The 15902-nt window shown below is 40.5% G+C and overlaps 1 protein-coding gene across 1 annotated transcript in view; it reads left to right on the top strand.

The window, feature by feature from the left end:
- Positions 1 to 15902, top strand: part of LPCAT1 (lysophosphatidylcholine acyltransferase 1) — a 243208-nt gene that overhangs the window by 171873 nt on the left and 55433 nt on the right. The window contains exons 7-9 of the mRNA XM_040353529.1: positions 4188 to 4222; positions 7506 to 7560; positions 10739 to 10821. Coding sequence (XP_040209463.1) covers positions 4188 to 4222; positions 7506 to 7560; positions 10739 to 10821 — 173 coding nt within the window. The remainder of the gene's footprint in view (positions 1 to 4187; positions 4223 to 7505; positions 7561 to 10738; positions 10822 to 15902) is intronic.

Here is a 15902-nt window from a genome sequence, read left to right as displayed (position 1 = left end):
CTGTTTCTCCTCAGTAAGCTTCCCACCATCATCCGAGCGGTGGAAAGTCATTTAGAACAGCTTACTGAACACCTTACTGAGGAGAAACAGGAAGTGAGAAATTCAAAGAAAAAAAAAAGTAGAAGGGAAATCGAAGGAAAGGGTAAGTGAACAAACAATGCACTAGCTTAACCACTAGAGGGCCGCACTATAGATGAAAGACGTCCACAGCGCAGCTCTTAAGTGACGGGTGGACGTCCTGTTGTTTACATTCCCCGAGCGCGCTGCTGGGGGCGTGCAGCGGGGAAAACACTGTGCCCGGCGGCCAATGCGCGTGCCTGGCGGCCGCGATGTCCGCCAGGTACCCGCGATCAGCGGTGACAGCAGAGACGTGGAGCTCTGTGTGTTAACACAGAGCTCCAGGTCCTGTCAGGGAGAGAGGAGACCGATGCTGTGTTGCTTTGTACATAGGGACACAGCATCGGTCACCTCCCCCAGTCACCCCCCTCCCTTCACACAGTTAAAACACACCCAGGGAATACATTTAACCCCTTCCTCACCCCCTAGTGTTAACCCCTTCCCTGCCAGTCACATTTATACAGTAATTCGTGCATTTTTATAGCACTGATCGCTGTATAAATGTGAATGGTCCCAAAATTATGTCAAAAGTGTCCGATACGTCCGCCGCAATATCGCAGGCCTGACAAAAAAAAATTGCAGATCGCCGCTATTACTAGTAAAAAAAAAAAAAAAACATAAATCTATCCCCTATTTTGTAGGCGCTATAACTTTTGCGCAAACCAATCAATATACGCTTATTGCGATTTTTTTTTTAAACAAAAATATGTAGAAGAATATGTATCTAAAATACAAAAAAGGTACAGCGCTAAAAATATTGAGTGATAATAACCAAATAAGTGAAAAATAGTGACAAATAGTTTCTTGTCGGAAATTCCGACCCTGTGTACGCGGCATAAAAGATACAATACAAGAGTATATCTTAAAACAGGGGTGCGCAACCAATGGCCCGTGGAGCCCTCTGTTGTGGCCGTGACCTCCTGCTCTGGGATGGAATACAATAGAATACTGTTATTCATGGTAAGTTTATTACTAAAGTCACAGTGTATTTATGGGCATATCTGTTCTGCAGTGGTTACTGGGCTGCTTTTAAACTGATCCACAGGTGCAGAGTAGTCCACCTGCAGATTACCTGCACTGAGCTATAGACTTCTATTACCTGCGAGTTTGGTGTGCATCTGAAAGTGCAACACACCTACAGGATATTATTTTAAGTCTATGGCAAAGTGCAGCTAACCTGCAGGTGAACTGTGCTGCACTTGTCATCAGTGTGAAAGTAGCCTTAGGCCCCTTTCACACAGTCAGTCCGACCCTCCATTCACCGTTCAAGGAGTGGCAGATGTAAATGAACTACCTTGCCTACCTCCAATCCGATCCGCAAAAAAAAAAAAAAGAGTAGAGTGGGCTCTATAGAGTAGAGTGGGCTGCCATCCACCCACTCCGCTCATTTTGGCCATGACTGGTTACCAAGTCGCTTAAGTGGCCCTCGCGCTTCAAAAGGTTTGGCACCCCTGTCTTAAAACATCATACGTGGAGCCGTATATAATATATCATCATGTAATACATATTTGCTTCTGTCAGGATGTAATAAAAGAAGGCGCACAGGATCAGCGCATTTAGTCAACACTGCTTCATTTGAACTTTTGAATTTTCACGTAAGCAAGTGGTGAGGTGGGGGGTCGTGATGCTTTGCATTTTGTTTTAGGTGAAAAAAGACTGCGCTAACCAAAAATGGAAAAGAGCTGCCAGCACACAAACAAAGTAGAGGGAAAATATAAATAATAAGTGCGGTGAGGCGCTTAAAAGTGTATCGAAATACAATGTCAGTGATACCATACGATATGTGACATAAATAACAAATAATAGTGACTAAATGGTAAAGTCCATGTGTGAAGACCAGATATCACAACTAGTGTGATGCTGGAAAAATAAAACACTGAATGTGGAAAAAGTCCATAAACAAACAAATGTGTGACTCTCCAATCGCTGGCACGGACTGACGAATAACTGGTTGTCTGCAGAGATCATAAAGGCATCAAACAAAAATAAGGTACTCTTACCATGTGTGGTGGACTCTAGCTGCTTTACAACAGTGAGTTTAAAACGCTTGGTGGCCTCTTGGAACCCAGGTCGCTGCAACTAGGACTCCCCAAATGTTGGTACGTATCTCGATCCGTCAGATGGAATGAAACCAGGAACAACAGGAAAGACCGGAACCAAACAAATGGGCCTTCAGATGCAGGAACAAAAGGAACAAATGGTTCCAGTAGACTCAAACTAAAAAAAGGAAAAAGGGCTCCAATGGTGCAGGTCAAAAATAAACCATAACGGGTTTTATTAAAAGATCATAAAAAATGACAAAATGTTAAAATGAAGAGTGATCACATGAATAAAAGCAGTATGGGGTGCTATAATGCAAACCCAATGCGTTTCGGCTTAACCGGCCATCAACAGGGGCATATCACTGCACCCCCTTTGGGGGAGTGTCTGATTGTTATATCTTGTATAAAAGCCAGCAGTATGGGGGTGCAGTAATATGCCCCTGTTGATGCGAAACCCGAAACGCAGTCGGGTTTGCATTATAGCACCCCATACTGCTTTTATTCATGTGATCACTCTTCATTTTGTCATTTTTTTATGACCTTTTAATAAAGTCTGTTCTAGTTTATTTTTGACTTGCACCATTGGAGCCCTTTTTCCTTTTTTTAGTTTCCGAATCTACTGGAACTACGGTACTTGTTCCTTTTTGTTCCTGCATCTGAAGGCCCATTTGTTTGGTTCCTGTTGTTCGTTGCATTTTTACTTTTTTTTTTTTTTTTTTACCTTTTAGTTTTTTCATTCAACTTTATTGCTATCAGAAGGAGCATCATTCATTGGAGGAGATGGGGTATTGGATGTTCCTCCATCTCCCCTGTGGGCAGTGGACCCAGATGGTTACAGTGGTCCAGGGCTCTTCGGTGGAACAGAAAAGCACAGAAAATGCAATGGGCTGTAAAACTGCTCATCACTTTTATGTGAAAGCTGATCACTGGCTGTAAAATCGATACCGGGATCATGGATGTTGATATATAGGGCCTAAGGATGGGAAGTGGTTAAGTGGTCTCCAACCAGTGCTGGGAAAGATCTTTTGACACCCGAGGTTCTTGCACATGCACACTTACAGTGGATAGACCAGGGTGTAGAAAGAAGGGCCACTTGTCTGCAGTGCTAAGGTTACCTTTTTCAGTCCAAATGAGATGGGGTTGTGTTGCAACATGTCTAAACCAGTGTCATTTAGGCATGAGCTTGATGAAACAGCCACATTTATAGTAACATTATGGTAAGCAAAATCAGAACTAATGTAGCTTATAATGTATCAATATTTTATTTTGTGATTTGTCCTTTTAATAACGGCACAAGAATTTTATGTTTCTAGTAAAAGGTTTTTTTTAATGCAACATTACAAAAACGAACAAACCCCATATTTTAACAATTAATATATATGAATATTAAAATAAGTTAATAAGAGATTACATTTTTATAAAAAAAAAAATTTTTACATTGAAAGTTTGCTGGATCTGGCATTATGTGCAGATCAAAGCATCATGCCAAGACACTAAGGCTGGCCATACACTTATATATATATATATATATATATATATATATATATATAAACAGATTTCTTTGTCCACAAAAGTGAGAAGGAAGCTGATTGTCAGCAACCGATAATAGAGGAAAATATTCAAACATGTCCTTTCGAACTTAGTCAATCAAATGAGCGTCTGTTGAGCAGGGACTGCCACACACTTCGAAATTTGGTCAGTTCCTGCTGAACCAGCCAAATTTTGATCAGATTATGCTCAGCTTAATGAATGAAGGGCAATATCTGCTTTTTACACTACAGATTACACTGACAGAGGTAACCCCCTGATGACATGAAGAGAGTAGCACTCATGGGGTTCTCTTCAGTCTGATAACTAGGTCCCGTAGAGGCAGGAGATCTCCAGCTGCGCCCCACCACAACCCTGCTTAGTACTTTGGTTGTCACAAAAAAGAAAATCTTTTGCTGTGAAGGTAAAAGGACTGATATATTCCGAAAATTCTAAATTGCTGCTATATCTGAAGTATGTTTTTTGTTTTTTGTTTTCTAGGACACCATAACGTGGACATGGCAAGGTCCTGGAGCGTAAGTTTTCGCCTTTAAGTTGAGCGCTCACAGCATAGAGCATATTTATATAATTGGACACTAGGCTGCATATTTCTATCTTTTGTGTGGCAAATCTACAGTGAGAAAATGTAGTATTTGACCCCCTGCAGATTTTGTAAGTTTGCCCAATTACAAAGAAATTGGTGGGCTATAATTGATATTATAGGTGTATTTTAAATGATACAGACAGAATATCAAGCAAAAATCCAGAAAAAAAAACACATAATATAAATGTTATAAAAGTTGCAGTTTAGGAAGTAAAATAAATATTTGATCCCCCTACCACCCATCAATAATTCTTGTTCCCACAGACTCGCTACAGTATGTGCTCCTGTGGTACATGTGGTCAATTTATGAAGGTGCTTCGAACGACAACTCATTGTGTGTATAAAAGACACCTGTCCACAGAATCTTTCTTCCATTCAAACCCCCACCATAATGTGAAAGACCAAAGGACATCAGGGACAAGATTGTAGACCTGTTCAAGGCTGAAATGGGCTACAAGACCATTAGCAAGAAGCTTGGTTAGTAGAAAACTGGTCTGGAGCTCAATGCAAGATTTTGCCTCATGGAATAAGGATGATCATGAGGAAAAAAAAGGAAACGGCTCAGAACTACACGGAGGACCTTGTGAATATCAAGGCAGTTGGGACCACAGTCGCCAAACAAACCATTGGTAACACAATATTCCACCATGGATTGAAATCCTGCAGTGCCCTCAAGGCGCCCCTCCTCAAGAAGGCCCTTCTGAAGTTTGCCTATGAACATCTAAATGATTGTGAGAAAGTAATGTGATAAGATGAGACTCTTTGGCATTAACTTGACTCGCCCGTGTTTAAAGGAAGAAAAATGCTTACTCTGACCCTAAGAACATCATCCCTACAATCAAGCATGGAAGTGCTAACGTTATGCTTTGGTGCTGTTTCTCTGTTAAAGGTACAGGCTGACTTTGCCGCATTGAGGAGCCAATGGATAGGGCCATGTATTGTAAAATCTTGGATGAGAACCTTCTTCCCTCAGCCAGAACACTGAAGATGGATTGTTGTGGATGGGTCTTCCAGCATGACAATGACCCAAAACATACTGCCAAGGAAACAAAGTAGTGGCTCTATAAAAAGCACATTGGGGTCATGGAGGGGCCTAGCCAGTCTCCAGACCTTAATCCAATAGACCTATTCTGTCTCTATCGTTTAAAATACACCTATGATAAAAATTCTAGAACCTTCATTTCTTTATAAGTAGGTACATTTTACAAAATCCGCAGGGGCTCAAATAATTTCCTTACTGTACAGAATATAAATAAGGTCTCCTTTGCTGCTGTTTTTACTTTTGCACATTCTTGTCCTTTTTAAAACCTTTTTAAAATTCTATTAACTTGATCAGGACAGGTTTTCAGGGCAAAAAAAAAAAATCCAAATTAACATCAATTTGCTTTCAAAGCAGCCTCTTATCTACACTACTTATTATTGTCACTACTCTATCTAGGTCAGGGGTGCCCAACCTTGAAGAGCGGGGGCCACTTAAGCGACTTGGTAACTGGTCGCGGGCCACAGTGAGCGGAGCGGACAGATGTCAAGCCCGTGTCCACGGGCACAGCCCACTCTACTCTATTGGCCCTCCAATCCGATCTCCCCAGATGGAATGGGTAGGTGGGTGTAAACGGCCACAGGTCTGTTTACATCTGTGGCTCAAAGGGTCCATTTGGGTCAGACTGATCGTGTCAAAGGTGCCCAAGGCTGCTTTCACACTGATGCACTGCGGTATACCAACACCGAGGGTGCAACGCAGTCAACCTGTGGCTTTCCTGCGGGTTAGCTGCCCTTTGCCATAGACTTCTGTTATATCCTGCAGGTGTGGTGCACTTTCTGAAGCGCACCAGCCCACAGGTGATAACAGACGTCTATGACTCAGTGCAGGTAACTCACAGGTGTTCTGCGCTGAACCTGCAAAATAGTTTGAAAGCAGCCAAGTAACCACTGCAGAACAGATATGCCCATATATACACTGTGATTTAAGTATTACCTTTAATAACAGTCTTCCATTCTGGTATTGCCAGCTGTTGCTGTACCAGGCGGAGTGCATCTGGTAACACTGGTCAGGCACCCCTGATCTAGGGCAATATAAATTTGCTGACCTACATTTGATGTGTGTTTTTAAATTCATGTCCAACACTGGAAGCCGTTTGTGTACACAAACCTTAAACTAGGTACACGCTATCAGTTCTTTGTTTTGTTTCAACCCAGTGGCCTGCATGAAATAAAAGTGAGGAGCTACCACTGAGCTATTGTGTTCTGACAGGGGGACTGGCCCCCCAAACCCCCGCCATAAATACACTGGTCAGCACTCGCAGCCATTGGCTGAGAGCACTGATTGGATGCTTATTGACCGATCTTTTTTTCACCTGATTTCTGTTGAACCGGCTGATATTTGGCCCATGTGTACAGGGCTTTAATAAATGCATCGTATTACTATATTACACTATTGAAAATGTAAAAATTAAACACCCTAGTAAGTTAAATGTAACTTTAGATTTTTCAAATATTACTTTCTGAATAATGTGGTAATTGGTACATCAAACAACTAAATACCAACTCCAGTCAAAGCTTTTCATTTTAGTAGAAAAAAGGGATGTCTGCTTATCTTTACTGCTGTCTATGGATTCATTGGGGTGATTTCCTCCCAACCTTTGTATCTGCTGCATCAGGACAAGAAATAAGGGTCTGTGGGCTAAAAGAGGGAGGGGGGCACTAAACAGGAAGGCACAGACAGCAGTAAAAAGCTCAGAGCTTCTAGATTTCTTTTATTTTTTTGTTCAGCAAAAATTTGTTTTTGTTGATTTGTATATATATTATTTCCCCACTCCCTGAACATTATTTAAAATCTATACAAAGGGTATTTTTAGTTGAACCTAGGTTCAGGTACAGTATATTGATCATTGTCGTCCTCCAAAATTCATGATGGTCTATACCGCCAACCATACTGAGCACCATAACCAACGTGGTCCAGCCAGCTACCCATTCTTTTTCTTCTTTCTTTCTCTCTCTCTTTTTTACATTTCTTTCTCTTTCGTCCCTTTTCAATTTTCTCTTTACAGAATTGATATAATACATTAATACAGTGTTTCAGTAATGGCATTGATGGATATTTGTATATTCTTACTCGAACTTTGTAAATAGCAGATTGGTTCCCCAAGTTTGTTAGATGAGAAATGCAGATAAATACATTCATATAAATATATGTATATATATTTTTTTTTCTTCAGAATGAAAATACTTTGGCTTTCTTTATGTCAGTTTCACAACTATATAGAAATTGAGGTAAGAAGCTTTTATTTAAAAATACATTTGTTTGTTTTATATGGATGATTCCCATGCAATATATACTTTTTTTTTTTTTTTTTTATGTTACTTTTTGAATTAATCTTCATACCCCTCACCAGCATGTCTTATATTCTCGTCTTCAAACTCTGCCACATTTCTTCTGTGCAACCTGCTGGAAGGTACACAGCCGCCGCTGCTGCTAGGTCTCCTAACTGGGAAGCTGTGTGTGCACAAAGGAAAATCCCATTCGCTCTTATTGAGAAACTGTCCACTGTCATGATAATAGATGGCCTGGGTTTTTTCCAGGAAAAGAAGATGCCCAGTCAAGAGACTTTGTAACAGCAACTGTAGTGCTTCCAGCAGGCCACAAAGCAGGGATCTGGTGTAAGCGAGGACAGGTGAGTGTAAAGCTGGCCATACACTAGTAGAATTTTATTTGATACTTTTTTTGGAATGTTTGTTTGATTTTCTAATGTAGAAGTGCAGTCAAATCAATGTTCGTTTTGACAAGAAAATTTACAGAGCTGGATGAAAAATATTTCTTGAACAAAATTTTCATTTTGAAAATTCCATGTATGCCAAAACTGAATGTTAAAGGCAATTGAAATGTTTTAAGTACTACATTCGTCAAAGTCACTGGCATCATAGAATGTACCGATGAGATTTCTCTTACGAATGTTAGTTTGAAAATCTTCCAGTTTATGGCCAGCTGAACACTTTGACACTTTGTAGGGGGAGGGGGGGGGGGTAAAGACTAACTGTACAACAGTTATCCTTTAATCCATATAGTTGCTGAAGTCTTAGGCTAAGCCATTTAGTATCTAAGACCTAGGTAGTTTCTGATGGTTCGTGTAATCGCTCACCTTATTAATATCTAGGCAATTGGTAAGTTGTAAGAATTGAGAATGTGGTTAGAAAGCACCCCAAATGCCAGTAAAACACATTATGATTTCAAGTAATAGGAAAAATACAGTCAGTCACATTGTGAAAAAGCATGAATAACTGCTTTCTTGAATGCTCCCATACATTTGAATGGGAATTTTGGAATGAGCACTTGTAGAAACAAGTGGCTGAGCACTGGAGCACTCCAAGGAAAGTCTGTAATTACCCGGAAAGGATTAGTTCCTCAGCTGTTGGCATGTGTCTTTTCACATGTGTTTACCATTATATATTGTGCAGTGAGTTGTTGGCATGCATGCTATGCCATTCATGAGTCCTTAACCCTAAACTATCTACAGCAACTTATTTTTTTATGGTGCTACCCCTCTGGCTAATTATGTAAACTTGTCTATAGAAAATAATGTATTGGCCAAAATATTTTTTTTTTTTTTGCTGTGTGTTTAATTTACTAATTATCGGGCATTATGTAATGCCTTTATGAGAATGTGAAGTGAACCTACAGTATCTCACAAAAGTGAGTACACCCCCCACATTTTTTGTAAATATTTTATTATATCTTTTCATGTGACAAAACTGAAGAAATGGCACTTTGCTACAATGTAATGTAGTGAGTGTACCGCTTGTATAACGGTGTAAATTTGCTATCCCCTCAAAAGAACTGAACTCTTAGCCATTAATGTCTAAACCACTGGCAACAAAAGTGAGTACACCCCTGAGTGAAAAGGTCCAAATTGGGCCTAAAGTGTCAATATTTTTTGTGGCAACCATTATTTTTCAGCACTGCCTTAATCCTCTTGGGCATGGAGTTCACCAGAGCTTCACAGGTTGTCACAGAGTCCTCTTCCACTCCTCCATGATGACATCATGGAGCTGGTGGATGTTGGAGACCTTGCACTCTTCCACCTTCCATTTGAGGATACCCCACAGATGCTCAATAGGGTTTTAGGTCTGGAGACATGCTTGGCTAGTCCATCACCTTTACCCTCAGCTTCTTTAGAAGGCAGTGGTCCTCTTGGAGGTGTGTTTGGAGTCGTTATGTTGAAATACTGCCCTGCAGCCTAGTCTCTGAAGGGAGGGTATCATGCTCTGCTTCAGTATGTTACAGTACATGTTGGCATTCATGGTTCCCTCAATGAACTATAGCTCCCCAGTGCCAGCAGCACTCATGCAGCCCCAGACCATGACACTCCACCATCATGCTTGACTGTAGGCAAGACACACTTGTGTTTTTGTACTCCTCACCTGGCTGCCGCCACACATGCTTGACACCATCTGAACCAAATGCATTTATCTTGGTCTCATCAGACCACAAGACATGGTTCCAGGAATCCATGTCTTTAGTCTGCTTGTCTTCAGCAAACTGTTTTCAGGTTTTTTTTGTGCATCATCTTTAGAAGAGGCTTCCTTCTGGGACGAGAGCCATGCAGACCTATTTGATGCAGTGTGCAGCGTATGGGTCTGAGCACTGACAGGCTGATCCCCACCCCTTCAACCTCTGCAGCAATGCTGACAGCACTCGTGCATCTTTTTCCCAAAGACAACCTCTGTATATGACGCTGAGCATGTGCACTCCTTTGGTCGACCATGGTGAGGCCTGTACTGAGTGGAACTTGTCCTGTTAAACCGCTGTATTGTCTTGGACAATGTGTTGTAGCTCAGTTTAAGGGTCTTGGCAATCTTCCTATAGCCTAGGCCATCTTTATGTAGACAGGCAACAATTCTTTTTTTCAGATCTTCAGAGAGTTCTTTGCCATGAGGTGCCATGTTGAACTTCCAGTGACCAGTATGAGAGAGAGCGATAACGACAAATTTCACACCTGCTCCCCATTCACACCTGAGACCTTGTAACACTAACAAGTCACATGACATCTGGGAGGGGAAAGGGCTAATTGGGCCAATTTTTACTTGGTGGTGTACTCACTTTTTTGTTGCCAGCGATTTAGACATTAATGGCTGTGTGTTGAGTTCTTTTGAGAGGACAGTAAATTTACACTGTTATACAAGCTGTACACTCACTACTTTACATTGTAGCAAAGTGTCATTTCTTCAGTGTTATCACATGAAAAGATATAATAAAAGATTTACAAAAGTGTAAGGGGTGTACTCACTTTTGTGAGATACTATGTGTTAGGAAAAACGTACCATGACAATGGGAGTTGTCTAGTCTCTCTTTGTAAAAACTAATTTGGAATGTTTAGAATGCATTTTTCATGGCAGTGGTCATCCTTATGCTAAGTATTCATAAGAACATTTTTTTTTTCATTTATGTGTTTAGTTTCTTCCAATTTATACTCCTTCTGAAGAAGAGAAGAAAAACCCTGCCCTGTATGCTCACAATGTAAGGCGTATCATGGCAAAGTACGTACCTCAGTTTGTTGCTGAATACTGGTAATAGTGATACTAATACTTCCAGAGGCCTGTAACTGTAACCCATGTTTTGTCTTGTTGCAAATAACTATTTACTTGCACTCAGTCCAGCTAGTTATTATTTTTAATAAGGTTTTATTACTTTATCAACCATACAGAAATGGCACAACAGTAAAAAAAAAAAAAAAAAAAACTGTGTGTATATAAACACAATAGGGAGCAGTTAAAATGCAGTAAAACTCTAAGTGTTTTATAATTTTGGATACGTTTTGTATTTAAATAGAATAAAGCAGGACAGCTTCTTGAGTGCCCTCGAGTAAAAAATAAAAATCAATTTTTTTGAAACAATATACAGTCACATAACAATAAGACATGAGTGGACTGAAAAGTTTTTCTTTTGTCTACAATGAGTAAAGCATAATATATCATATCATATCTTGTGCTTTGTAGAATAAGATCTGGGGTTGTCTCTAGAAAAGGCTTGCAGATGATGGTTTTTAAATGTAACCAACTCGCCCATGTTTTGTAATATGGGGTATTTCATGTAACTTAAAGAGGAGTTCCACCCAAATTTGGAACTTCCTCTTAACCCACTCCTCTCCCCCTTACATGCCACATTTGGCATGTAATTTTTTTGGGGGGGGGGGGTGGGGGCTTCAGCACGAGTGGGACTTCCTGTCCCACTTCCTCCTTCCTGTAGGCGACTAAGCTTAATCGCCTTCAGGAAGTGGCTGCTGTAGGCGATCGCCTAGGACACGTCACAGGTCCTAGGCGATCTCCTGGCCAATTACACGGCGCCGCTCGCGCATGCGCAGTGCCGCTCGCGCATGCGCAGTGGGTGCCCGGCCGTGAAGCCGAAAGCTGTCACGGCCGGGTGCCCACACTGAAGATGAAGACGCCGGCCGGGGAGGGGGGAGAGGAGCGGAGCCCCGGCCGGCGCGTCGCTGGAGCGCTGGAGCAGGTAAGTGCCTGTTTATTAAAAGCCAGCAGCTACACTTTTTGTTGCTGCTGACTTTTAATAAACATACAAATGGCTGGAACTCCCCTTTAAGCAACCAATCAGCTTCTGAATTAGTTCTATAGTCCACATCAAAACATGTTTACAGAAGTTTTCCTGTCTGCACCCTTCTTGGACATCAATTGTATTGTCTTACTAGTACTAGAATAATGCAGATCATTTTTAACTGTTTCTTTAAACTGAAAATGATCTCTTGTTTTTTTGTTTGTTTTTTTAACTGAAGTGCTTTAGTGACCTCCTAAGTTTAAGCATAGTTGATTACATCCATTTCACTCATTGCAACGTTATCACTACAGTAGCTGAACTGAATAAATAATGTGATTTACACTGACTTTATCTTCCATTGTGTGCCAAGATGTAATGTGAGTAAATTGCTCTTTCGCCCATGGAATTTATTCACTGCTTAGCAGAGGTGAAGCAAGCAGTGCATGTGCTGACATTGGACTTAATTAGTAAAGTGCATCATAAAATATTATTGTGTGCATCTGCAAGATTTCAGTCCACTGTGAATATATGTTACAGCTAAAATCAAATCAAGCTTTAAAAAGCATGGTCTGTAAAGAATGCAGGATAATGGCACAGAATGAGATTCCTCTCAAAATTATAGAAACATTTGATTTATGATGTTGGGAGCTGTGATATCATTTGGGAATTTCCTTTTTGTATTTGTTTTGGCTTTTTTCCCCCCTTTATCTGCACTTCCATTGGAAATAGATGAGGATGTAAACTGCAGTAAAAAAAGCCTGCATCAAAAGAATCTGATCTGCCCATACCAACAATCGTATATATGGTCCAAAGAAATTTCTGTTAAATTGTTCAAAGTGTATAAAAAACCCAAATAGTTTTTTCAGTGTGTTCAGCATCATGCCTCACTGCTTCCATTTTTTTAATCAAACATTTTCTGTGAATCCGATGCAAAGTTTCTAGCTTGGAGAGTAATGTATAGATTAGAAGAAAAAAATTGCGCTAACCAAAACAACGTGATTAAATAAGTGAATATGAAAAAAGGCCGCAATAACGTGTCATAACACAAACAATATAAGGAAAAAGAAAAATCGCGCCAATCTATTAGACACTTAAAACTTTGTGTAAACACAAATAATGTAGTGAATAAATGTCCAAAAGAAAAATAATGTCCCTGTAACATATGAGATATAACACACTGGCCTGTGTGAGAGACATTCAAATCCTTAGTGAAATAAACATAGTAGTGTGATATATTTAAAGTCCAAATAACTTTGAAGTTTCTTGGGACAAACACCCGGTGCACAAATGGTTAAGTGGGCCGCCACCACATGGACTGGGGCTTACCAGAACACATATAAATAACAGCGTTATTTAGAGATTGCAGCAGGATATCCAAGGAGTATGGTCACAACACAGGATCAATAGATGTACAGCATGTATCCTTCAATAGTAACTCCACGGAGGGATATGGTAAACTCGTACTGACAGAACTCTTGGACCGTAGCAGGAAACCAGTGGCATGTCATGCAGAGAGAAAGCCGCACATAGCGTAATATGTCCAAAAAATATTTTTATTAAAAGAGTAAAAACTTACTTACATCAAGTAAATGAATATAGGCACATAAAAGCAGTTGGCCGGCATAGATAGGAGCCCTTCCTCCTCGTACGAACGTGGTGACGTCACCGCGTTCGTACGAGGAGGAAGGGCTCCTATCTATGCCGGCCGGCAAACTGCTTTTATGTGCCTATATTCATTTACTTGATGTAAGTAAGTTTTTACTCTTTTAATAAAAATATTTTTTGGACGTATTACGCTATGTGCGGCTTTCTCTCTGCATGACATGCCACTGGTTTCCTGCTACGGTCCAAGAGTTCTGTCAGTACGAGTTTACCATATCCCTCCGTGGAGTTACTATTGAAGGATACATGCTGTACATCTATTGATCCTGTGTTGTGACCATACTCCTTGGATATCCTGCTGCAATCTCTAAATAACGCTGTTATTTATATGTGTTCTGGTAAGCCCCAGTTCATGTGGTGGCGGCCCACTTAACCATTTGTGCACCGGGTGTTGTTTGTCCCAAGAAACTTCAAAGTTATTTGGACTTTAAATATATCACACTACTATGTTTATTTCACTAAGGATTTGAATGTCTCTCACACAGGCCAGTGTGTTATATCTCATATGTTACAGGGACATTATTTTTCTTTTGGACATTTATTCACTACATTATTTGTGTTTACACAAAGTTTTAAGTGTCTTCTAATAGATTGGCGCGATTTTTCTTTTTCCTTGGAGAGTAATGTATGCCTTTAAAAGAGAAGTATGGCGTTTTGTTTGCTGCTGAGCCCTGACACCGTGGTCAGTTTAAATGCCTCTGTCATCCGCAGCTCTCCCCTGTCCTCCTCTTCCTGCATGTTGGCTGTGTCAGTGCCGTTCTCCCCTGGCTGCTATCATAATGCAATGGTATTCCTACCATCCCCTCTGCTATATAAAATAATGAAGAATGGGGGGTGTTGGGGCGCTTACCAGTATATGATAAGAAACAAAAAATATATATGTATAAAAATATATCTAACAATCGGTAATAAAAAGTGCAATTGGCTCACTGAATGAGTGATTAAAAACCAATAAATAAACTAGTGATGACATCAAAAAATTGACAATAAATAGATCACACAAACATCCATGTAAATCATGTGCAACAATAAATAATTTCTTAAAGTGCATAAAAGTGATAGGTGCTAATCAGGTGCATCAGAATTAAGTAATAAAGTGCATTAATAAGTAGAAAGAATAATCAATAGAACTAAAAGTCCATAACGTATTAGGGAATAGTGAAAAAGTCTCTCATGCAAATGTGCATTATTAAATAACAATCCAGGGCAGAATCCAACATGCAGCCCAAAGGTAATTAATAGAATGTCCACAGGATAATTTTCAAAGTGCAGTGCTCAAGAAAACAAATCCAAAAACATGCTCCACTCAGAATGACCAGTAGTACCAGCCTCTCTTATAATAAGCCTTAATTAAATTCCCAATGGCCGCAGCTTTTCTTCCCTAATACATGTGCAGGTCACTTATAGTTCCACACCAGCAGCAGCGTTTGGCCAGTGTTCAAGTCCCTCCTTCCTCGGACCAATGGCTCCCTGTGATAAGCAGTGCTGTGTTCTCCTATGATGGCTCCTCAGTGTCCAGCGATCACAGATCTCCCCTGTAATCCTCCAGCCAGGGATCAGCACCCTGTCCGCAGGGCAATGCGTTGAAAAAGGAGCATAATTGAGGTGCCAATATATCTGCGTACTTTTGATGATAATGGCCAGTAAAGCCGTCCGGGCCAGGTGCTTTTGAAGGGTTTAAACTTTTAATTGCTGCCTTGATTTCTCCCTCTGTAAAGTCGCTCTCCATTAACTCGATGTGCACCTTTGCTACCTGTGGAAGGGGGATATCGTGAAAAAACGCGTCTGCTTGAGCTGTGGGGAACCAGTTCGGTTTTGTGTAAAGTTTAGAGGAAAAATTTAAAAATTCTGCAATAATTAATTTGGGGTTCTGAGTCGGTTTCCCATCTAGCATCCGTAATTTTGGCAAGGCTGGATTGCATAGTCGAGGGGTACGTTTCCTAGCTAATAGTGAAGATGGCTTGTCTCCCAGTGTGTAGAACCGATGCCTAGACCAACGTAGATATTTCTCAGCCTTAGTGGTAAGACTAAGATTTAATGCTGTGCGTGCCGCATCTATTTTATGTCTCAAATCCAATAGGGGGTTAGACTTTTGCTCTTGAACTACGCGTTGTAACTCTTCCTCTTGTTGTTGTATCGTTTGTGCATGGTTACGTTTGGATCTGGAAGCAATTTGGATTATTTTGCCCCTAAATGTTGCCTTATGTGCTAGCAGCCCAATTAATACTAGGGGAGGTATCAGTTGCATGGTTATCGGTAAAGTATTGCCTGAGGGCTGTCTCTATTTCATTAAAAAATGGCAGGGTTGAGTAACAAAGCATTAAGACGCCTGGTTTTGGTCTAGTCCACAAATCTGTTAATGAAATCTGGACAGGTGAGTGGTCAGACCACGAAGTGGACAGTATTT

This window comes from Rana temporaria, chromosome 5 (assembly GCF_905171775.1).
Source record: "Rana temporaria chromosome 5, aRanTem1.1, whole genome shotgun sequence".
In the NCBI taxonomy this organism is placed as follows: Eukaryota; Metazoa; Chordata; class Amphibia; order Anura; family Ranidae; genus Rana; species Rana temporaria.
Note: the sequence above shows the minus strand (reverse complement) of the source record. Positions and strands in the feature narration are given on the sequence as shown.